This window comes from Merops nubicus, unplaced genomic scaffold (genome assembly GCF_000691845.1).
Source record: "Merops nubicus isolate BGI_N331 unplaced genomic scaffold, ASM69184v1 scaffold32022, whole genome shotgun sequence".
Lineage (NCBI taxonomy): Eukaryota > Metazoa > Chordata > Aves > Coraciiformes > Meropidae > Merops > Merops nubicus.
The window spans coordinates 1-23997 of record NW_008592122.1 but is presented as its reverse complement, the minus strand read 5'-3'; the positions used below and the strand labels follow the sequence as shown (position 1 = coordinate 23997).

At 36.2% G+C, this 23997-nt stretch overlaps 1 protein-coding gene across 1 annotated transcript; it reads right to left on the bottom strand.

The window, feature by feature from the left end:
* Positions 1 to 3661: 3661 nt before the first annotated feature.
* On the bottom strand, positions 3662 to 16327 carry LOC103767936 (matrix metalloproteinase-16-like). The gene is made up of 3 exons (XM_008935069.1): positions 16172 to 16327; positions 10586 to 10701; positions 3662 to 7776 (listed from the first exon to the last, which is right to left on the bottom strand). The coding sequence occupies exons 2-3, from the start codon at positions 10677 to 10679 to the stop codon at positions 7442 to 7444; spliced, it is 429 nt and encodes a 142-aa protein (XP_008933317.1). The 5' UTR covers positions 10680 to 10701; positions 16172 to 16327; the 3' UTR covers positions 3662 to 7441.
* Positions 16328 to 23997: the final 7670 nt, after the last annotated feature.

Sequence of the window (23997 nt, the reverse complement as noted above, 5' to 3'; positions counted from 1 at the left end):
CCAACAGTCTTTAAAAGCTATTACTGACTTCTTGATAATCCCTTTTCTTTTGTTGTTGATTAGATAGCAGTTACATGCAATTTTAGTGGTGTCAGTGGTCCTTGACTCCTTCCCTTTCTGACAAACTGGTTCTGTACTTGCAATCATAAACCAAAATATCCTCATTCCACCTCTTATACTGTTCTGGAAATGAAAACTGCAAAGATGCTTATGCTGCTTTTTCAGTGTCTGTCTGCAGTCTATGACCAAAACACCTCGTTGGCTTGCCTGTGGATCCTAGTAGTTGTGGAAAGAAAGTTCATGACTAATTTAAGTTTCCTCTGAGTATAGGGTATTCCTTTAAATCTGTATTTGTCATCACTGTGATCCAAGGACTACCACCTTCCAAGGGACACATATCGATAGTGGATGATGACCTGTATATCTTGGATGATAAGAAGGGAGATCACAATCCTCAATCTACCCTATAAAATGGTTTTAAGCCAGAGAAAGTAAGACATTACTGAGCAAGAACTGACAAGACATGTCTGCATGGTTTTGGAAACACAGTAAAGATGGATCTTAGGCATATACTTACTTGTCAGTGTTTCACCAAATGCATTACACAGAGTAAGAGCCGGAAATAGATTATTTGCATCATCACACATTCCCTCAATTCTGGATTCCTATTTAAGACTAAATTTTAGAGTATTAAAATCTTTTCTGTGAGCTCTGTGAGTATTGACAATAGCTATTCTGAAAGATTTTTTTAATAGTTTTCATCTACCTGGTAATGCATGTCCAGAGTTCATAGTACTTTATCATATGAGGTAAAACACAACCAAGTAAATACAAGCTATGTGTTGAAGGTATGAATCGTAGATGTCATGATCATTCAAAACAGATTAGAAACATTGTTTTCTGATTTAACACACTGCTCTTTGCAAGTGGTGAACCCATCTGGGCATGCACTGATTGGCAGTCACACTATTCTGTTGCCAGTGGGTAAGTGATATAAAACTTCACGAATAACTCTTCAAACGCTGTTGTCATATGGTTAAGGGTGAACCAGGTACTTTAGGATGTTACTTTATCTCAGCCTTCTGCTGCTAATCCTACTTCCCAGAAAGCCAGTTCCCAGAATGATGGATGGCCAAAAGGATGATCCAGGACACATGCATGGCACAGAATGAAAGTAATTATTCCACATGTTAGTGGCAGATGGCAAGATGGAGAGAAGGCTCAGTATATATATCATTGCAACAGTGAAAAAATAATGTGCATGAAAAACTATGAATTAAGATATGCCAATAGCCCACCAGGGAGATTAACATGTAGTTATAAAAAGGATGCGATGCGATTTCATAGGGCAGAAATTACTATTAACTAAACAGAAATCTTTGGTTTATGTGTTGGCTATTATAATTTTAATCTATGAATAATGTTATTCAACAAAAGCAGAAGAAACCAAGCTGTGTGACTGCAAAACTTTGTGCCATCATAACTGGCTGGCATGTGAAGTGACTATTGTTTATGTAGTTTTACTGATCAGCAAGTAGCATTATGCTGCATGCACATCCAGGTGTAGAAAATTGTCTTTCATAAGCTAGTTTACATCAGCATTTCTTCATTTATGTCTTCTCTGCCTCCAAAATTTATTTCACCTATACAGTGTACATATCAGAACAGTACTTAAGGCTGTCTCCACAAGGCAAATATACTTCATGTACATCTCTCACAGAATGTCATATCTCAAAGACATAATGGGCAGCTGCAACTGCAGATGTAAATAAATGAACTATAACTTGTAGATGGTATGCTAAAGCTTATGTATACTGGAAAACAAGACCTGTTTAAGATGCATGTGTTTAATACTATGTGCTTCTTTGAAATACATTTTGATTTTAGGAACAGATGCTTGTTATGGTCATGTACTGATAATGCTTCAAAATATGATCTTCTGATTATTACTGGTCTTTCCTAGCTACATACATATGACAAATGATGCCTCATCATACAGAATCTATGCTGTCTAACATTAAAGGCTACCTTAGATCAAGCATCAAATGGAGCAGTCTAAAAGTGATGGTATTCTTTTGATGCTTACCAGACATGTTCAGCACTGGACAATGTCTTTATCAGCTTCTGACATCTCAGATGGCAAGTCACAAGAATGGGTTAAACAGATTTGACTCACACATTACATCTTCTCATGAGACCAGTGGAGACAACTCACTGATTTACATGCATAAATCAGAGATTAATTTTATGAGTGTATGGTTCATTCACACCTGGTTTTGTAACTGACATATGTTTAAATGGCCTTATGTGAACCATTCTGTCTGCAGTCTGTGTAGCGTGAGCAAAGGAAGTACACCTAACACTATAGTGTTGATGTACCAGTCACAGCTTTACCATTGTATTCAGTAACAGGTTATCTGTTCCTCAGCTCCCACACAATATTATTTGATTTACAGCATAGCTGAACACCTAAGTGGCCAGAGACATTTGTCCACTGATAATAAAGATTTTCCTTATGGCTCATAAGGCTGCATTCATCTATTTAAGCTTCTGGAAAGAGAAGTGTCCAAATACAGTCTTCACAACAACAAAAGGTGTCAGGGAGCTATTGTTCTGTAATGGCTGCTTCACATCTCCTGCTACCATGGTGCATGGCTTCCTCCACCTCTGCAACTGGTGATAAAACTTAGGCCATACTGTGAGAAGATATGGGAGTCAGGACAGAGCAAGCCCCTGCAGTCATATCTCTGCTCTTCAGGCCAGTCATCTTGTGCTATCTCCAGCTGAGGCTGCTAATGGTGTGGTAGCTTGCATTTCTGCTTTCTTAAAAATTCAGTTCCTGGAACATTCACTGACAGTTTGCTATGTGTCTTATTTAAAGTTTGCCCTAGTGATGATTCAAATGTAAAAAACTAGAATAGGAATGTAACGCTTCCATTGCATATAGCCAGACCTACTTTCTATTCTACGCACTTTTTTTCTAACCAACAAGCTAGAATTTGATTCTATGTAATTTTGTACCAAAAGCTACATTTAACTGACATTAAGATTGTGAAGTAAGACACCCCTAAAAAGTTGAAAATTCAAAAATTAAGCCTTACACTTTGTTCTTAACCCACAGTGTTAACGGCACAGGAGTCTTGACCAACCAACTGGAGAATTGACACCTCTAAGAAAAAGTGTAAGTTTGCCCCTTATGTTTGAATCTATTAGCTTCTGTTATTTTCATTCACAAAATTAGTCTTAAAAATTATTTTTTTTTTTAATTATCCCCTCCCCTTGCCCCACTTTGAAAGAAGAAAAAGAACAAAAGTTCATAGGAAGATATAAAATGTGTATTACATTTATTCTGGAGACTTGAAAGGGCTCCTTTGGAGCCATTTGAGTCTCTCCATCCCAGCCTATCTAGTAAATACACAGTTACATAGGTTTTTTTTAAATGTATTTTTTGATAAAAATTAATTTTTGTCTAGCATCATAAACCTTTTCACAGGTTTGTACATTAAAAGGACAGAGGAGACACTGCCATCATCTACTCTGGCCTCCTGCATTATACAGATTCTGAAGACACACGACCCTGTATAGTCAGCTTGATAGACTGTAACTGATTAACACAATGCATATTTGTTTTTGTATTGTTCCACAGTACAGATCATGACAATAGCAATATGGAAATGTTTATTAAAATCTTTATGAAAAAGTTACGGCACATAAGCAGGAACCCAGATTGCAGAAATGAAAATATTTTCAATTTGTGTTTTCTGAATTCTCATAATTATAGGCCCTGGTATAAAAAACAGCTGTTCAAAAAATAACATTGTCTTAGAACTTTTTCCTGTTTGATTTCAAAACTAGATCAGGCAACATCACTAATTTACTCTGAACCAGTATGTATTTGGGAATTACAGTGAACACAATTGCTCCTTTTACTTAAAGTAAGCCTCTATGACTCTATTAGAACCTACTGAAAATAGGAGTACGCAATAGATATGCTTACACAATCTTGCTCTGCATGACATAAACATGCCAATATAGTATTATTTCTTCTCCTTCTCTCTGTATATAATATATATGCACTTTTAAGTAAAAGAAAATAGATTAAACAATCAATTTATTATGTATTCATGTATCTATGATGGTACATCATATACCAAGCACTAGACTTATCACACTTACCGTCCTGCATAATTAAAGTTAAATTCTCCAAATACAAACATTTTTGTTACCTTATCAAAGAACAACAGTCAACATGCTCAGTACTTCATTACTGTCAGGGAAACAGTTGCACAAAATGTTAAAGCTGCCATGAAAGATATTTTAAAATTGAAGTGAAATCTTCACATGAATAAAAAACCTGATGAGATGCTGTTCTGACCTACAGATAATTTAAAAAAAACAAGTTCTCCTGTTGTAGAGGAAAACCAAATGCAGACTAAGTAGTGCTGTTAGTATTTTCCACCAACTATACAAGGGACAAAATCAGAACAGCAACATGAATCATTTTGTTCTGTCTGTAGCAGAACATAAGTTAGAGTAGTTTGTTGACAATAAAAACCTTCCTATGGATTAAAATATGCACGTAGGTGTATGTGTGTGCTTGTGTACATCTCTAAGTATACAAACACACACTTACATTTCAATATATGACAAACAGGCATAGAATTCCAAATTCACCAAATGAGCTGATGTGCAGTAAATACCTTATGTTACTTAACCATCAATTAAGCTGTATGTTCAGCAACAACTGAATTGAATTTACTAAATAATGCTATGGGTTGATACTGGTGCACTTCTAACCTACTGTATGCAGTACCTCTACAAAACATCTCCAAAATGCCATCTGCATTGCATATTTGTTGTAAAACTATATCTTTTTTCTAATCTTCAGTTTTGTTAGCCGTACATATGTATATCTGTTTTATGCTCTAAGAAAAAAGTTTGCAATGCTTTACAGCATGCCACATATGTTCATAAAATAAGTCCTCAAATCAATATAAAATCATGTAATTGAACAAAAAGCCATACTATTTTTTTTTCATGCTATGCTCAATATAAATATAAATTCAAGGCAGTCAAGCTATCCATTACCAAAATAATAATAACCATAATACATATGTATATATACCTACACTCTAAAAAGTGATCCAGTGATGTGGGTTAAGAAACCAGTAAGAAATTGGTTGAAGGTAGTATAAAAGTCTCATTTTATGTAAAAGCCAATACTGGCCATTTCAAGTATTGTAATACTCTCCTATAACCTTTTCATTAATAACTAGCTATTTGTAGAAATGATCATTTTATACTGAAAATTGTATTCAAATTAAATAAAAATTAACTTCTACTGTAGTTCATTTTTAGAGTGTGCATGTATACATAGCAAAATACCCTTCTACAGATCTATCATAAATAGTTTATGTCAGTTCTTTTCCATGAAAACACTTCAACTTTTTTTTTTTTCCCCCTCAAATTTAAGATAATGTATATCAGGCCTTTTAAGAAATAAAACTCATCTTAGTTCATTCACAACACCAGATTCCCTTCAGTTTGTGCCAGTTTGCAAGTTAAAGGTCAAAGATCAAAGACATAGGACAGTACACTTTAAGGAAATTCAGACAGTGAAGCTGTTCACAGAGGACAATGTTTAACTAGGTAATGACAGTCAACAGGTCAATAATCAAGTTCAAGGCAAGCTGTTCATTGTTGCAAAAGCTACTCCCCTCAAATCCTGGCTTTCATAAAAAGCCAGGTATCTGACTTTTGGGGTGCATCATTCTGACCATCTTTAATAAGTTCACAGCCCAGTGACTGTAAAGCCGATCACTGCAAGAAGCAGCTCCTTAAATCAGTAAAGAGGTCTGTCAGTTGCTGACTTTTCTCTAGGAAAAAAATATTGATACAAACCTGCTCTGCAGGTCACATGAAAATGACAATACTGATGTTAGCACAAATCACACAATGACAAAATGCTTTGGTGGTCCCTTGGCTCTGTCAGCGATGCCATGTTCAGCTGAAGGCCAGAAATTTGACTAACCCTTTGAGAACTATGGTGAACATGCAAAGGGGTAATACACTGGAGGATACTCATGCATTATCGGAGTCATCATTTTAGCTTTCCTTTGAAACTGTAACTCTACCTTTGCAGAGGCAAACGGAATTATCATGCAACATAGTTTAAAAGAGAAATTCAAGATGCTTAAGATAAGAGGCTAAGCTATAAAACTGTTGCCAGTTGAGAAAAATTCTTGGGAAGTGGTGGAAGTTATTAAAATAGCTTTGGTTCCTTTAACCAGAAAGTAGCTGGTAAATATATTTTTCTCCCTTTATGCTACAGATGCTTTTCTATCAATAATGCAAATAATTAAAAACACTCACTTGCAGTAATAGGAAATCTGTTTTGCAAACCTGGTTTTCTTTTAAAACCTGTATTACCCAAAGACGATCCTATAATTTAACGTCAGCCAAGATCAACATTCACCAGACTCTAAAAATGGGTACAATAGTTCTCAAAGGGTTACACCACCAATGTAATACAAGCATCAAGTTTCTCTATAGCATGACTGTTGCTTTAGTTCACTGAAATCCACTTCAGAGACACACTGCTTTTTACCATGCTTTGGAATGAGTGCTCCTGACAGACCTATGAAAGGCCTGCGGCAGTTGGCTTGGTACAGCTTGGGAAAGATTGCGCAGGAAAACCAAAAAAACCCAAACAAATCAATAAAAAGGTTCTGCTTGAATATAGTAATGAGTATAAATGAGTTTAAAACATTGAGGACATAGCCCAAAGCAGCTGTAAAAAACACAAAATGAATGTATTATTAAGGCTGTTACTATATTGCAGATATTTTGGCCCCTTGTTTGTTGGAAAACGGCTGTCCGAACAGTCTGAAGTCCTGCGTGTCACTCAAGTCTCCCACCTGACAAAACTGGAAGTAGGAGTATAGGACTTTATCCTTAGCAGACAGAAAGCAATCCTCTTTGGAGACAAAGCTGTTTTGGATCTTCTCACTTTCCTGAAAGTTCCATTGTGGGTTGTTGTGTTTTCTAAAAAAATTTACTTTCAGCAAAAAATTTTTCAAAGGGGACAGGCCTTAAGGGAAAAATGTAGAAACATTGAAGATCTATTTTTTTTTTTTCCTCTTCATTAGTTAATCCTGGTAGCTTATAGGGCATTGAGCGTGCAGAGGAAAGGCCTAGGATCGAATGACAAAGAAAGACAAAGGACTGAAGAAACAGCAGATACTGTGTATCATGGAAGCTTCCCAGCCGAGTGAATCGCCACTCATGCGCAGGACAGGCAACCCCCTGGGGTTTAAAAATCAGCTTTGTTTCTGACTGACAGACGCCTGCTCCTAGCTAGGAAACTGCATAACAGCTCTTGTGTTGAATCTCAAGTTACCACAAACTCCTGGGAAGGAAAGAAAAAAAAACAAACCCTACATCACACCCACTCTTGCATAGAGCGTTTGCAGTACAGTATGTGGCGGGGTGTTCCTTTCCTTTTGAACTGGAACACAGTGTAAACCAAGACAAGGAGGCACAAGGCCAGGATGCAGGGAATGACAATGGCTATGGCTTTCACAGTGCTGGCTGTGTTGTCCAGTTTGATGACAATGTCAACATCATCTTGAGGGCTGTGTCGGTCTTTATCGCGATCTTTTGGTCCATCACAACCCATAAAATCCTTGAGGATGGATCTGGGATAGCCAGGTTCCACCCTGAGCATCTGGTTATTGAATTTCCAGTACTCTTTTCCTTTGTAGAAATATGTGAAGCCTGAGGAAGAAAATTGCAATTATTCATGGTCATATAGGAGCAAATAATCTCATCAACACACCATGACTGAAACTACTGGTATCAAATCATTTTGTAATTAAAAAATTAAAAAGTGTAAGGAATAGACTTCCTGTACAGGTGTTTCAAATTTTCTTTACAAATTTCATTTGTTTACTGTCTCTAGAAAGTCTAACATAATGATAGTTGTTTGGTGGTTTTTTTTTTTGGTTTGGTTTGGTTTGGTTTTTTTTGTTTTTTTTTTTTTTATTTCAGTAAGCTGGGATTTGATTTATTTCCATTACTATAAAAAAATAAAGTAATTCCAGAGAATATGATCTTTGACAGACTAGGATCCAGCTGATTTGTTCATTCACTGAAAAACAAACCAGAGTTGGAAACCTCAGGCCCAGGACTTTAAAGCAGCCCAACCTTTTCAAGAAGTCTATTGAAACAGACTCAGATGCTGTGCTAGCCAGAAATGAGAACGGACCCTCTACAATGTCACATAGCCTACTGCTTTACTTCAGAAGAAGAATACTGGATAAAATAACAGCAGCTTTCTCAAGAGAAAATGGCTGTAGCCAGATTTAACTTTGCTGCAAAGACCTGGTATTTGATGTTACCTGTACCTTACCTAACTTCTAGGATAGTGAGTCAGGATGCTGATTAGAGCAGGAAAACTTCTAATCTTTCCCAAGCCTTTTACTACAATGTAACTCCAAATTTATGTGGACAGTGAAGGAAACCCCTTTAGGAACAGACCTATTGCAGATGTTGCAGGTATGCTTATGGCTTATTCAATAGAAAGACAAGGGAAAGGAAAAAAATATTCTTTAAAATTAGGTGGACTAACTGGAAGGTATGCTTTCAGATGTTCTTTTAAGCAGCTTTGTAATAAAACTCCTTTGTCAAATTTTCTTCTTCCGAAAGAAAGGAAAACAGTTTCAGGCCAAATGTAAGCAACTTATTTCCAGCTAAACTGTGGTACTTCTTATTTGCATCTGCTTTTGTTTCTTTCTCTCCTCATACAAACAATAGCAGAGTTTTGAACTGTTTCTTAAGATCTCTATTTTCTTGATTTCAGGGAAAAAGGATTCAGGATTTAGTGGTCTTCTTGGAAACTTTATAGTGTCATTTCCAGTCCCTCTTTCTGCCCTGGGGGCCATTTTAGGCTTTCTGAGAAGCCCAAGAATACTCTTTTTCCCTTCCGCTCCTCCACAATCTCATATCATATTTTATCGTCATCATCATTCAAGGAGTCAGACAATCAAAGCCACTGGGGTAAAAAAGAGAAATAGCTTTGATGTAACCAAGAGTCTTTCCTGCCTTGGGAATGAGTGCTCTGCCTCTGTAGTACTTTCAAACCCACTGGTCTGAGTGTTACAGTAAGATAAATTTCATTTGTAATGATACATCTACCTGAGCTCAGTACAGAAAATATGATAGGGAATGCAATCAAAGTAAGAAAAACAAACAAACCTATACATACATGCACACAGACAGACATATATATATATATATATTAAATACCTTTTGGATGTAAATCTTCAAAACTATGCTTAAAAAGTAATTCAAGGAAGAAAACTGAGCTTGTGTCCATTATGTTTGTCTGTGCATACATGTTTGTGCTCATTTCCACATATATGTATATTTACAGATAGTTATTGAGTGTCACGTATGCAGAACATACCCTGACTAACCTACATTCCAGTTAAAAAAAAGCAAAAAACAAAAAATAAAAACAACATAAAAAAATTCTAGTCTAGTCAGAAGGGCAGGATCCAGACAGGGTTTCTGCTTCTTGATAAAACAGAGATAAAGTGAAGAGGCAATTGAACGTATTTCTGGAAAAAAAAAAAACAAAAAAAAAAAAACCAAACCAAACATTTCCATGGTAAATTACTTGGAGGTTGAAAGAGGAGACTGAAATGGTTTATGCAAGGAAATAAATCTTTTTATCTGGTCATTAAAAGGAAATTAAAATAAGATGGCAGTATATATGTGTACTGCCTGTGAGGCAAACTGAATAAAATCAGAACCTACTAATAAATTAATCATAAATGCCATACAACAATTCTCCAACACTGATAAATGGCGACAAATGCATATTTTTATTCCCATCAAAGGGATCTAAACTGTGCAACTGAGGGCTCTGTTGGCAGCCTGCCAGCAGCCCCTGGGTTACAATGAATTCTCATAAGATGGAGGAGATTTTGGCTGTTTCATTCATTTGAAGGTGTGGCCAGCTGAGATTTCAGGCTCCTATGTGAGGTGATGCTTCTTGGTAAAAGTAATAGCACTTCATGGTAACATCCCTGTGATCTGCCTTTCTGCATCACAGGCTTATGACATCTTTGAGTTACATAGATGCCTGGGGATATTTCTGCTTAGATAAAGATTTTGCTTCCCTTTTCTAGTTGTTCAGAATGAAAGTAATACCTTTTAAACTGTTTAAACAGCCAACACCCTGACAGATATCATCTGTTTAGGAAGCTTGTTTTAAAAAGAACTAAATTCATCAGAGAGCAGAAAGAATTAAGTGAACTAAAACACAAGGAAAAAAAAAAAAAAAACATAATAGAAATTAAAGTTTATGATCTCAAATTTGGAAAATTTTTCCTCCATTATGTTAAATGATACAGGTAAATAAACAATCATTTTTACAAGTTCTATAGCAGGAAGTATTCTGTTCATAAATCAGGAATCTGTTGAACCTGAATAGTCAATCACCCCTCTATTACTCTATCTTACATAAAGGGTGTTAGTAAATCAGGAATTAGTAAAGCGAAGCAGAAATGTGTTTGCATACCATTTTCCTTGTGGACAAAGGCTCCCTGAGGAGATTCTGGGATACCTTTCCAAATTGTGATTGGTTTTGGATAACCAGGGTCCATGGATCTCATTTCTTCACTGTACCTCCAGTACCTGATTTTTTTTTAAGAAAAAAAAAATAAATCAGCATGCATTTCATTTATAATCTCAGCAATTCTGATGCCTAGGACTTCTGCACGGTGGCACAGAGACAAGCAAGGTAGGCAAAAAAGATACATTGATGTTTTAGAGAACATTTTAATAATGAAAATTACAGTACATTCAGATTAAAATGTTTCCATCAATCTTAGTTTAATTCCTTACATATATGCATTACACTAGCTCTTCATTTAATTATCAGTAAATAGATAAAGTGTAACACAAAATTCAATCTGCTTTTGTGCCTTTTTGCCAGCCCATGTAAAAAACTTGCAACATGCTTTTTAAAAAAATTAAATTCAGCATGCAAATTCTAGGCAACCTGAACATGTAAGAAGTATTTACTTTTGTGATATTATTTATCCCTACAGATAATGTTAATTTCTTTGTCCTTATGCAGCTGGCTAAATTGCTGTGCATATATTATTACAATCTGGTTCTAAGAACTGACTTAGCATATCTCTAGTATCTCTGTGTATCCTGATATAATATTTCAATGGGTCATGTCCTATTTTGATTGGTTCCACCAATTTAAAGCAAACCATAGTTTTCTTGGACTTTTTTTTTTTTCAAATGCAGTTTTATTTGTGTGAAAAATTACATAAAAAGTCAGCCACTCATGATATGAGGACATTAAGAGCCTGAGAATATATCGCTTTTATTGATACTCCAGTCACTGTTAAAAACTTGACCCTTTTTCTAATTTGAATACATTAGACTTCAGTTTTTAGAAATAAATGTTATAATCATTCCTGTAATATTAAAGAGTCCTTAAGTGGATCATATTTTGTCCCTGTGAAGATACCTAGACTGATCAATTCATGTCTTAATCTTTTTTAAAAACAAAATGTTCTAAAATCCTCTGTATTTCTTCTCCCTGTGGGCCATTCCTCTGCCTTTAAACATTCAATGAAATTAAAAGGTGGCAGATTTCAAGTGGGTTAAGAGTTGGCAAGTTACATTAAAAAACATTTGTATTTATTTTTTCTTTCTTAGGCACAAATTATTTTTATAGTCTAATTTATTTAATCTAGTCACATATGCATCAGTAACCAGCCAAGAAAGCAATGCTCTTTATTTTGAAATGGTACGTCTTTCAGAGTTTACATGGAGCAAGAAAGAGCATGTAGAAGTAGTAAACAAAGTTCTGACATCAATACTATTGCAGCCAGTTCTTGCTCATCTTTTGGCTATGTGTTTCTTCCTCCTTAGTTTGCAATTTCTCCTTTCACGTTTGCCTGATCTCTCTCTCTGTTTCTTTTTTATCACTCTTTGCTGAGCTTAATATTCTATTTTCTGATGTCCATTTTTATCTACATTTCTCCTTTATAAAGTAGCTCAACTTTTCCCAACCCCCCTTTCCCAGAACCCTATTTCTTCTTGCATACTTCAGCTCACTTTCTTTTTTTTTCTTTTCTATTTCCTTTTACCTTTTCAAGTTCCTTGTTTTTGTAACCTCTTCATTTTTCACTAAGCTGCATGATGGGAACAGACAGTTTATAGGACTTTCAAAAATATAAACTGTCATTAAAAACCAAGTCTTTGTAGACACACCCAGTGCACACTCGAGTCCCAGACCTGTTGCTTTTTCAGCATTGCTGAGAAATCCTATGAGGGAAGGACTGATTGTGACACTGTCTCGTCAGTCCGTTCTGGAATAATGAGTGTGTCTACAGGGTAAGGAAGAGCTTAGTCCTGATTCTCTGTGGCATGACAAATGTTCACCAGCAGACTCCCTTGTGATGATTTGAGTGATCTGAGCTTTACAAACTACATAAATTGTGTCACTGTGTCTCAAAGACTGATTTAGTAACATAAGGAAAATAAAAGTGCACTTCATGGCTTTAGAAAAAGGGAATTTGGAAAATACTTGTTAAAACATGTTATTTCCTGTATCCGATCCTTTTATGATATTTTGAACTATTGAATGCCTAAGCTTTATGAAGAAAAAAATATTCATTTGAACATTAAAGTACAAAAAAACGTCACACCAGACAGGCACATAAACAAGGCCATGTGTCATGAAGTGCAGCAAAGCTGTTATCATCTTGTCCTACATTACTTAGTTCTGGTAGAAAAGGAATGAGAGAGGAAAAAATGTTTTCTGTATTCATCTTTTGCTCTCTTTTCAGCTTTCACACAATTATTTGGAATAATTACTTTAAGTATTTCAATGGATAACTTAAAATATTAATAATAATGATCCATACGTGAGCTGCCTTAGACATATATTACAATGCCATTTACTATTTGCACTTTTAAATCTTCTTACTGTTTCAGTGTTGTTTGGATTTTTTTTTTTTTCATTCTATAGCCAATATCTGATGCTTTGCATTCAATTGCTCTCACTTTTTTATGTATACTACTGTTCTGGGACATTCAACTTTCTAGATGCTACCCTGGAGCTCCTTAACTACAGATTTTTGTTGGAAAAAAGTAATTATACAAATTCTTAAATTACATAGAGAGGAACAAACTCTTATTTTGATGCTGGTGTAAATTTTTGTTTCATTTTCTTTCCTACCTCTTGCCACCAAGAAGCTACATTTATGTTATACCTTCTTTGGGAAAAGACCTACCCTTACGGTAGACTTATACATACTATTAAAACCAGCAGAAGAATTCAACTATAACTTTACATTAAGAAAGAAATTCTGATATAAACAGTAAATGTTAGAAAGCATAGTGGTATATGGGTTTATTCCTACTGGTGGTCAGTATCCTGTAAGAGCTCAATTATCTCTGCAAGGCTTATGTTTTTCATTATTCTTCTAATATACTGTTTTGCCTTTGTATGCTACTCAATTTCATTGTGCTTGCTAGCTCTAAGTAGCAACTTCTCTGTCAACAGTTGTTTTCTCTGGGAGTTCTTTTTATTGTCTGTTATTTCCACTAGTGTTTTAGGGAAGTCTTGAGCACAAGTAAGTCACTGTGCATGGAAATATAAAAGGACACTGCTGAATAATGCTTAAAGGAAGTACAGGTCATATAAGATTCCCACTGTACATACTTTCCCAAGAGTGGGGACGTGGAAAATTATTGCTTGAAAATGAACTTACATTTTTTAAAAAAATCTACTCAACCATGGGAAGCAAATTATTTAGGTGGCTTTCTTCTTCACTGTGGAAATTTATTGCTTGAAATGATAACTAGTTTTCAAACACAATGAGTTTTCTACTTGGTAATTTTCTTTCCTCATTGTGAGAGTTTGGGATTTTATTTTTTTTTTCTAGAGTTTCATCAATAAAATCGATTGTAGCAATCTGTTGTGCAATATTACAGTACTGCTAAAAATGATCAGCTGTAGTGTGCTAAACATATTCTATGATGTGCATTAAATTAATTTCCTAAGTGATCCATAAACACACAGGTCATTCGTGACTGTGAAACTCACAATCAAGGGACCCACATGAGTAAACTCTTCCTGGAATAGAAGGTGGTGTCTGGATTTTTGATGTGGTGAGGCCTGGCAAATTAAATATATTGAACCACTGCCATGAACATGGCAAGGCAAGCACTACATACTCAACATGCCAGAAGCAACTACTGGTTGGCTTGGAACATACCCTGTAAAACATGCCACTGCCCGAAACACCATCTTAGGCCTTTGAAAGGCAAATTCTGTGGTGACGTAGTATCCTAGAAATGGGATAATGGAAGTACCTCAAAATAGCCTCATAAACTCCTGGGCAAAGAAACATGTCATTGAATGAATGTATCATATGCCCTACCAGTCACAAGCCTCTGGAAAGACACTTGGCTTGTAGACACCAAAGGATCCGCAAACAGTCCTAATTCTGTCTGAATAAAACCTCTACATACTGTGGGGAGAGAGAACGTCACTGTAGTGCACGTGGTGAAGTGGCAGGGGAAAGTGGTGTGGATTGTTTCCACCCTGGGAACAGAAAAATCCAATTTGTAGCCTTGTCTTCACTCAAGGACTTGGCTGTGCTTGGTGAGTAATGTGGAAGGCTCTCATGAGACCACACCTGGAGTACTGTGTTCAGTTCTGGGGCCCTAACATAAGAAATACATGGATCTGCATGAGGGCCTCCAGAGGAAGGCCACAAAGATAATAAAGGGGCTGCCCTATGAGGTCAGCCTGAGAGAGCTGAGGTTGTTCAGCCTGGAGAAGATAAGGCTCCAGGGAGACCTTATAGGAGCTTTCCAGTATGCTAAGGCGAACTGGGTACGGACTCTTTATCAGGGATTGTAGTGATAGGATGACAGGCACTGATTTTAAACTGAAAGAGAGTAGATTTAGATTAGATATAGGGAAGAAATTATTTACTCTGAGGGTGGTGAGACACTGGAACAGGTTGCCCAGAGAAGTTGTGAATGCCACCTCCATGGAAGTGTTCAAGGCTAGGCTTGATGGGGCTTTGAGCAACTTGGTCCAGTGGAGGTGTCCCTGCTCATGGCAGGGGTGTTGCAGCTAAATGATCTTTAAGGTCCCTTCCAACCCAAACTATTCTATGATTCTATGGTTCCATGATAATATGATTACTATTAGTGTCTCAGATTCCTAAGTACTACACAGTAACAAAAGTAGTCATCATACTTTTAATAATACTAATACAAAAAATAAAATTATTAATACTGTTTTGTCTCTGAGTGCTCAGAATTTGCACATTGATACATCAATCAACAAACACAGTAACATTCTGAAAAACCTGTAAAATCCATTCACTCAGATAATCTGCAGGGTTTCAAAAATTAATGAATTCTCTTGACATCTGTATAAAGCAGACAAATATTCTTTCCCTTATTTTTACAGACATGGAAATGAAGACACAGAGATACTAAGTGACTAGAACAAGCCTCTTTGAGGATGGGAAAATAACTCAGATTTTTACATTTTTTTTTCAATTCTTTATTAATCATAAAAATATGTGTCCCTTCTGAAGAGGACTGTAAGATTAATTTAAAAATAATTCCTAGGGAACTGTTCAAATTGTTCTATAGCTTCCTGGTTTAGCTGTCATTTCCCTTTCTAACCTCATTTTTAAACAGTACCAGAGAAGTAATTTTCACTGACCTTAAAAAGCTTTGGATCTTGACTTGCTTGTTTAAGTGCTAGGGCTCAGAAATGTGGATACAAATAAGGAGGTAAGAATATCCATAACTACATTACTTTGAATATTTATGTTTAAATATGCCATAACTGTGACTTGCCTGTTGATTTCTAAAACGTAAATTTTCCACTGGCTATACCCATATTCATTTCAGTATATTCACACAAATATAATTTAGGTTATAAGTAATCTGAAAACAGTATGGCCCTTTATGCAGGAGGAGTTAATTTCATCCACAGAATATAAACTTTTTAAGCAGCTTGACCTCTTTTTTTGAGGAATAGAAGAAAATAATAACATGCTTAGCTGTTGTCCACCAAATTGCTTCCTTACAGAACTCCTATACCAACCTATCTCCTTTGAAGAAGTAGGTTTTCCCAACATCTTCCCACCAAATTGCTGAATCGATGCCATGGGAAGGAATCCCGCTTCCAAGTGTTATTAAATCATGAGGATAACCCGGCTGAAGAGTGGTGTCCTTGAAAACCCAGAACTTGTTACCTGTACAAAAGCATATATATACACATATATATATGTGTGTTAGTTGTCAGTATTCTCAGTATTAATATTAATACACTTGAAAGAAATAAGAAAGACACCCAAAGGACTACAGCTGTTCTGACAAAAAAAGTGAAATTAAAAATTTTCTATCACTGCAGATAATGCAAAATTGAATATGCCTTACAGACACCTTGCATTTATAAAGAATCTTTCATTCAATAAGCCCACAGAATATTTTGATACCAACTATAAAGGCATCAAACCCAGAATGAACACAAAGTAATCTCAAGAGGCTTTGTGGTTGATATTTACAGCAATACTACACAACAGTTTTACATTTCATGGGGAAAGAAGAGTTCTGAAGTAACAAAGGTGGGAAACTTGTGTTTCTGAAATGAATGGGGGGGTTGCCTTTAGTATCAGTGGCAGTAAGATTTAGCCTTTGGTTGTCGATGATGAGTCATTCAGATCCACTCAACTGACTTATTACATACTGATAATAGAAGGTAGTTGTACAACCATACGCTCTACACAGTGTGTAGCATGGTGTGTTAGCACAGTGTCTGCACAAATCTCAGGTTACTTTAACTGTCTTAAATATGAATAATGGCCTACAGCCTCCTGGTCAGCAATGCTCAGTAGTTGAACACCTATTGTTGCAGTTATTACCTCAATATATAGATGTACCTCTGATATATAGAGGGTTAGGCATGTCTACAGAAACAGCAGTTGCATCGGTGACTTGCAGTATAGCTCCCCCATATCTCTTTTTTTGTGTGTATAGATGCTTCCTGTGCTCTCTTGTACCAAGATAGCTTACCTGACCAGCCCACAACTCAAATTTCCCAGCTTCAGTCTGCTCTAGCTTCCTAGCCAAGCTCTTCTTCCTCACTGGGCACTTCCACAATTATCTCACATGGTCCATGATCTCATATTAAGTGTTTAGTCTAACAACTTTCCCAATAACTGTGTTGTCTTCCAAGACCTTTACAAGGGCCCTCACAATGTACTGTGCCTTCTGTCCTATCTATATTCTTTTTTTTTACACTTTTGCTTTCTTCTAATTCTTCAAAATACACTTCTCACCTGTGTCTTTTCAGTAGAGACTTTTTCTAACAGACAGATTTGGTTGAAAAAAAGGAATAAAGATCCTCATATGCCCCCTAGAAACAAGGAAAAGGAACCATATTTGCATTTTAGTACTTATCTGAGGAGCTTGTTTTGAGGCTTGTCTTCCCTTTCCGTTATGTCATCTCAGCCACAGGGACACTTTCTGAGCTAGACTACAGGCTCCACTGTGTATGAACCACGTGTTTATTTTCTCTTCTAAATGCTGCCTTTGTCTGTGGCTCCAAAAAGCATTGCTATATTTAGTAATAATAACACTGAAGGAGAAGATGCTCTTTGACATCATGTAGATCCTTCTGACCTATATTACAGAAAGGTCTAGAGAAGATCCATGAACACATTTATTGAATTGGTCTATTGGATAATTCACTTTTGTCTATCCATTATTAGTTATGGTGATGATATTTAAAGTATAATGGTAAAAGTTTGAATATCTATTTTGTTCAAACACATTTGGAAAGAGGTCCTAAGAGATAAAATCATTGCTGTTCATATTAGCCATTGTACTTATCTGCTAGGCTAGGCAGGCTGTCACACAAAGTTAGGAGGTTAAAGTACTGTGCTGTTTAAATATTTTATAAGAAAATATAATATTACCCTAAAGATCTAGGATCAAGACGTCACAAAGAAGGAAAATTCAGAGAGCTATAGTTTAGCTATCCCTCAGTGATATTAAATGTTCATTCAAAGGGAGGGGGGGTGTTAATCTCCCTGTTTGTACTGTAGTGATTTAAAGCATTTTCATTTTATCACAGTTTTAATTAGGAGAGGGGATATAGTTTCAGTCCCTCCCATGTTGGGTTTCTAGTGTAAATTTTTTATCACCTTCTTTACAGCTGCTTGTCACCCACTTCCAAACACAGACACTACAGTTTGCTCAACAGATCCACCTTCTCCCTGCTCTCCCTCCTCCTCCTCTTAGCTAAAGGAAGAAAGGGTTCAGTGATTGACTATGTACATTTGAAGTAATGAAAATGAAAAAGACACAGAGAACTATGAAGAACATTCATGGAAAGCCAAGGTCTGTGTTGATCTGGGATTATAAGGTTTGTGCTAACTTGACATTTACCTTTATTGAGATTCCTTACAAAATTCACTTACAGGGTTTGATCATGATGGAGGTGAGCATCTTCAGTCATTCATTGTCACTCATCCCATGTGGTTTATCCTTTTGCCAATTCACATGACACAGAAGGCTTCAGATGGTAACGACAGTTTCAAATGCAATGATAAGTCATGTGGTTTGGACCTTAATAGTTGGTACTTATGGTGTGAACAACAGATGGCATCCAGTGAATGATACTGAGCCATCTCATTTCTGTTTCAGAAGATCACTCAAAATGACAGTTGTTGCACAGCATTGAGAGGCATATGCTGTGATGTATGCCATTACCTCTCTCTGTGTCTCACAAGGAATAAAAGTAATGACAATTGTTACCAATAGATCATTACCAGCCATAGCCAATGAGTCGCATTTAGCTGTTAACAAGATCAAGTCATACCAACATAAACAAGGGTTGAGCATACCCCCTTATAAGTGACAGCACTACTGGGCCAGGTATTTGTTGCATATTCAAATATACTGAAGTAGAAGGAAAGTGTAGATGTAGGAACACAAGACTTAAGAAACAAAATTCTTCTTCACATGATTTCTTACTAAGAAGCAGTTTTTTTTTTCTGAGTAAATAGAGAATATGTAAATTTAACTGTATTTAATGGATACAGTAGGGCATTGACAGCTCTAACATCTGTGGGCAAGATCTGTTGTTTCTAACTAGAGGGAACTGTACTTAAGACTTTCTTTGGAAGACGTGATTAGTCTGCTACAACTGTGTTAACTGTTAATGGAACGGACTGTGTATAAGAAATCCAAATGTTCCATCTGGCTGACAGTTTTCTCTTTGTTGCTTTCAGTTCATCTGTTTCAGGGGGTTTTAGGTGGTTTCTTGCTGGTGTTGTCATCTTGGGTTATTTTTCTGTTTAGCTTTTGTCCCTTAGCTGGAGGAAAGTGGGTGGCTGCTGATCAGAGGTTTTCCAAGAAGTGAGAAAAAAATGAGAAGCTTTCAAACTCAGAACCAAATATTAGGAGTTAAAGCTGAAAATCAGTGCAAAAGATGCCCAACTGTGATGAAAGTTAGCTCCTTTACTTCTAACTTATATTTAGGTACCTTAAAATGTACTAAAAATGAATGTTTAAGTCAGTGTGCTTTCATTTAGTTTATATTTTACTTCCACTAGTAAATATTTAATGCACTTCATTAATTGTGACTGTAATAAAAATAAAGAATATATGACAAAACTGGGATTGTTATAGTTTGAACATTCTTACAGATAACCACCAATGCTTGTTCAGAGTTCTAACCTATACCCTTGGCAGAAATCACCACAGTATTTGTTTTACTAAGTTGTTTTTTAAGGTCACGTTGATGTGTTTGTTATTCTCACAGAGAAAAAAGCATCACATGTTTCATGAAGTCTAGCCAACCTTCAGAATGTTTCATCTCTCTACTTCTATTCCCTAATGTAAGATACAAGACAATAACAAGCAGAATAGTAAGGTCACAAGCTGAGAAGGAAGTAAGTGATATAAAAGTCAAAATGTCTTTTATTTTTTGCAATAATACTTTATTAAATATCATCACTATAGGGAAACAATTGAGAAGGATGAACTGTGACTGCAATTATTTGAAGTCTCTCAACACCTCTCTTTGACATTCTAAAAACATGATTACTGGAAGTAAAAGGTATCTGTATTGCTCTGCTTCACTAAAATATTGAGTATTTAACTGCACATATTCTTCAGACTATTTAACTACCTATTGACTATTGCAAAGAATTATGTGGGCTTTGGCAACTAGTTTTTCCTTTGTAGAATAAGAATGCTAAATAGTTGTGCTTCTGGGTTGTCGGCAGCTGAGTTTTTTGTTCACCTTATATGCAATTATGATATGTTTGTAGTGGAATACCTATGTGGGATATAGCATATATTAACTGTAAGTGTTACAACGATGAGGCAGTTTCTCAAAACTTTTAGGAATTACATTGAATTACCAGTAAAAATTTCAATACTTAATTCTGAAATTGTTTTTTTTTTTTCTCCAATCACCCTTGCTCTTAATTTTGGTCTTTCAAGACAGGTTCAAGTGTATTCTGAATAGTATCCCCAAATTACTATTCATGCTTCCTGTTTTCTTATTCTCTATTTCCCACATTAAGTTTCTGTCATTTCTTTGCTCTGTGATCTGACAGTGTACTAAATCTGTTTTTCAAAATAAAACTTTCAGGCAGTGGAATAAGCGCAGTTAAAAGTTATGATGGCAGCACAGGTAGTGTGAGTTTTACAGCAGCCTTTCTATTGCTACATTTGGTTTACCATAACATTCAACAGCACAGACATCTTGACAATTTCATTTTTAGTACCATATATATTCCCACGGGTACACAGAACAAATCGTACTATTCATATTTGCTCATTAAAAAAAAAAAAAAAAAGAAAAAGTATAATTCTGATGCCATCTTTTTGTTATCATTCAGCATGGACACCAGCAGTGAGTAATAAGAACGTAAACAACTCTTTTTTATAAGCTGCCATCCCCCAGATTTTTATGTGCTTTATGAGCATTATGAGGCAAAGGAGGCAGGCCAAGTATCTTCAGCTACTTGAAATGAGCAAGCATAACTTTGCACTACAAGCATGCTGCTACATTTTTACACTTGTTTTCCCTTGTGTAAATACGAATTAATGAAAGAAAAAAAAAAGGAAACAAATTAAAATGGTAATATTGAAAAAAAAAAGAAAACAAAACCAATGAAATTTAAAAAACCAATGAAGACAGTTGATCCAGTTGATCCAACAGTCTTGAACTTGATTCAGCTTATATTCTATAGACTATTCTACAGACATCTAACACATTATGCATGATCTCACAGGCTCTGTAAGAATTCTTAGGAGAGTAACGTCCATTAGGTATAGATATACTGAGAGATTTTATTAGCACAAGTTAAGAACAACTACATTTCTCATAGCCAAAAACATAAGCTATAAAGACCTTTCAAAGTTTCATAAATAGATGTTTCACCCTGAGCTGACATCTTGTATTATTTACATATGGCTCATATTTGACAACATAGCTCCAATTTAAAAAAAAAAATAAAGTTAGTTTTTAAATAATTTTACACTTTTACTAATCTTTACTTCTAATACTGTAAAGAAGTCTACTAATATCATTAATTCACATGTATTTTCAAAGGGAAGAAAATTAATAATTTTTAAAAGTAATAAAGATCTAAACCTGTTTGATAATTTAAATCAATCCTTTGAAATTTGATGTTTGCCATCCTGAAAGATGAGGAGTGAAAAAAATAAAACAAAGCACAGATTATTGAAAATAAATAAGATTTGTGGATTTCTAAAGAGATGAACAGAGTGTTTCAATCCTGAATGGTTCACAAGTTCTATCCTGAGTACGTCTTTAAAAATGTCACTGGCTGAACAGAATATTGCTTTTCCTGAGCTTACAATAGTGTAGGTATGTAACGAGAAGCAAGGTGGCAATTACCCACGAGCAACCACAGATGAGTAAATCAGCTTACTCCTTTCTTCACCTTCCTCAGAAAGTAAACATATTGCTCCACAAGTATGAGAGGAGTGAAATAACAGTCAGTCACAGGACACTCTGTTTCACAATAGTAAAAAAGGCTCCAAAGTGAGGGAAAGCGCACAACGGAGATAGAGGGGAGATAGAGGGCGTGCCTGGAACCTTCCTTTGAGTATATGCAGAATAAGTGGCTGTTCTGACGGGAGGATATTTACACACTGACCTGTTTCTCCAGCACACACCAGAGATTCAATACTCTGTACCTTACAGGATATTGGATGTTACTGGTATCTTGGGAAGTTTTGAGAAGTTATTTAAAAATCTGGAAGTAAATGTTGTCTTCACTGAAATACTACACTTTTCTGCTTTGAAACACTGACCAGTCTTGAAGTGACCTCAGGGATATTTTCTGAGGGGGGTATATAGTGACATTGTTCCAGTCCAAGCTCTGTGATGGAACTCACTTTATCTCTTCTTCTTTTTATTTTTTTCTCTGAATAATGGGCATAAATTTTGGCTTAGGTGTGTAGTTTGTGAACACATCTGTACACCAGACTTCAGATTTAAAGCACCTTCTAGAACTTACTTGGTTTGGCCAGTTTTAGATGGGTAAAGACCACTACCTGGATAACTTGTTCTATTTTGCTCATCATCTTGTGTATAAATATATGAGGGCTGGGTGTCAGGAAGAAAGGGGCAACGTTTTTTCACTTGTGCCCTGTGATAGGATGAGGGGCAATGGTCACAAGCTGGAGCACAGGAAGTTTCACCCGAACATGAGGAAGAACTTCTTCACTGTAAGAGTTCCAGAGCACTGTGACAGGCTCCCCAGGGAGGTTGTGGAGTCTCCTTCCTTGGAGACTTTTAAGACCCATCTGGATGTGTTCTTGTGTGACCTGCCCTAGACTAGATGGTCCTGCCCTGGCAAGGGGGTTGGACTCAATGATCTTCAGAGGTCCCTTCCAGCCCCTAACATTCTGTGATTCTGTGATCCTGTGATCTTAGCAACAATCAGCTAGTCTGTTTCTCTGGGAAGAAGACATACATTCTTTTCCCAAGAAGAAATTTTGTAAGGGAATGGTAAAAACAAGACAATGATTACTACCTACAGTTTATTTAAGTAGACTTCTGCAACCATGTTCCACAGGGAAGCTGACATCCTTGGTTAACAGGAATTTTCATGGACACACATGCAAAAGACTCAGCTCAATCTATGATTCTGTGGCCACGGGAAAACATGAATTACACTGATAGAAGAACACCATCAGATAGATGCTGGAAATCATGAAGAGGAAGTGACCAAGAAAAAAAAATTCAGAAAAGTTGCACAAGGAAATAAGAGGACTTTTGACCTTGGCAAACAAAAGGACAATACAAATATCCATGGAAAAATAATGGAAGCAAGTTTGAAAATAACGCAGGTGGAAAAATGCCTATAACAAAAAATCTAAGCCTCATATGATATCAGTTGGAAAGGACAAAACTAGCTGGTCTGAAATCAGAGAGTACAAGCTGGAGATGACAAGGAAGGAAAAGAACACAATATTCTGACCCCTAACAGCACACTCGAGCTGTTTGTGCTTGCCTTAATTAATCCTGATTATTTAATTTCTGGGTAGAAAAGAGAGAAATTTCTCTCCTCCTCTTTTTTTTGTTACCTGTAACCTGCAGACTACTGTATCAACATATACCTCTAAGACCTAACAGGAGTCAGTGAGCACTAGGAGAAGAGTTAAATAATGATAAAACATATTTTGAGATACTGGGCAAGGAAAGAAAGGTGTACGACTAAGCTTGGTCATTCCTGTTTGAAGCTCAGGTAACGGATCCCAGCACTACCAAAGCAGACGTCTGAAATGCACAGGAAGAAGCCCTAGAGGGAAGAGGGGCCCAAGACAGCTGGTCAGTATTCAATGAGTAAATCCTCTGTGTCCAAGAGCAATGCATAC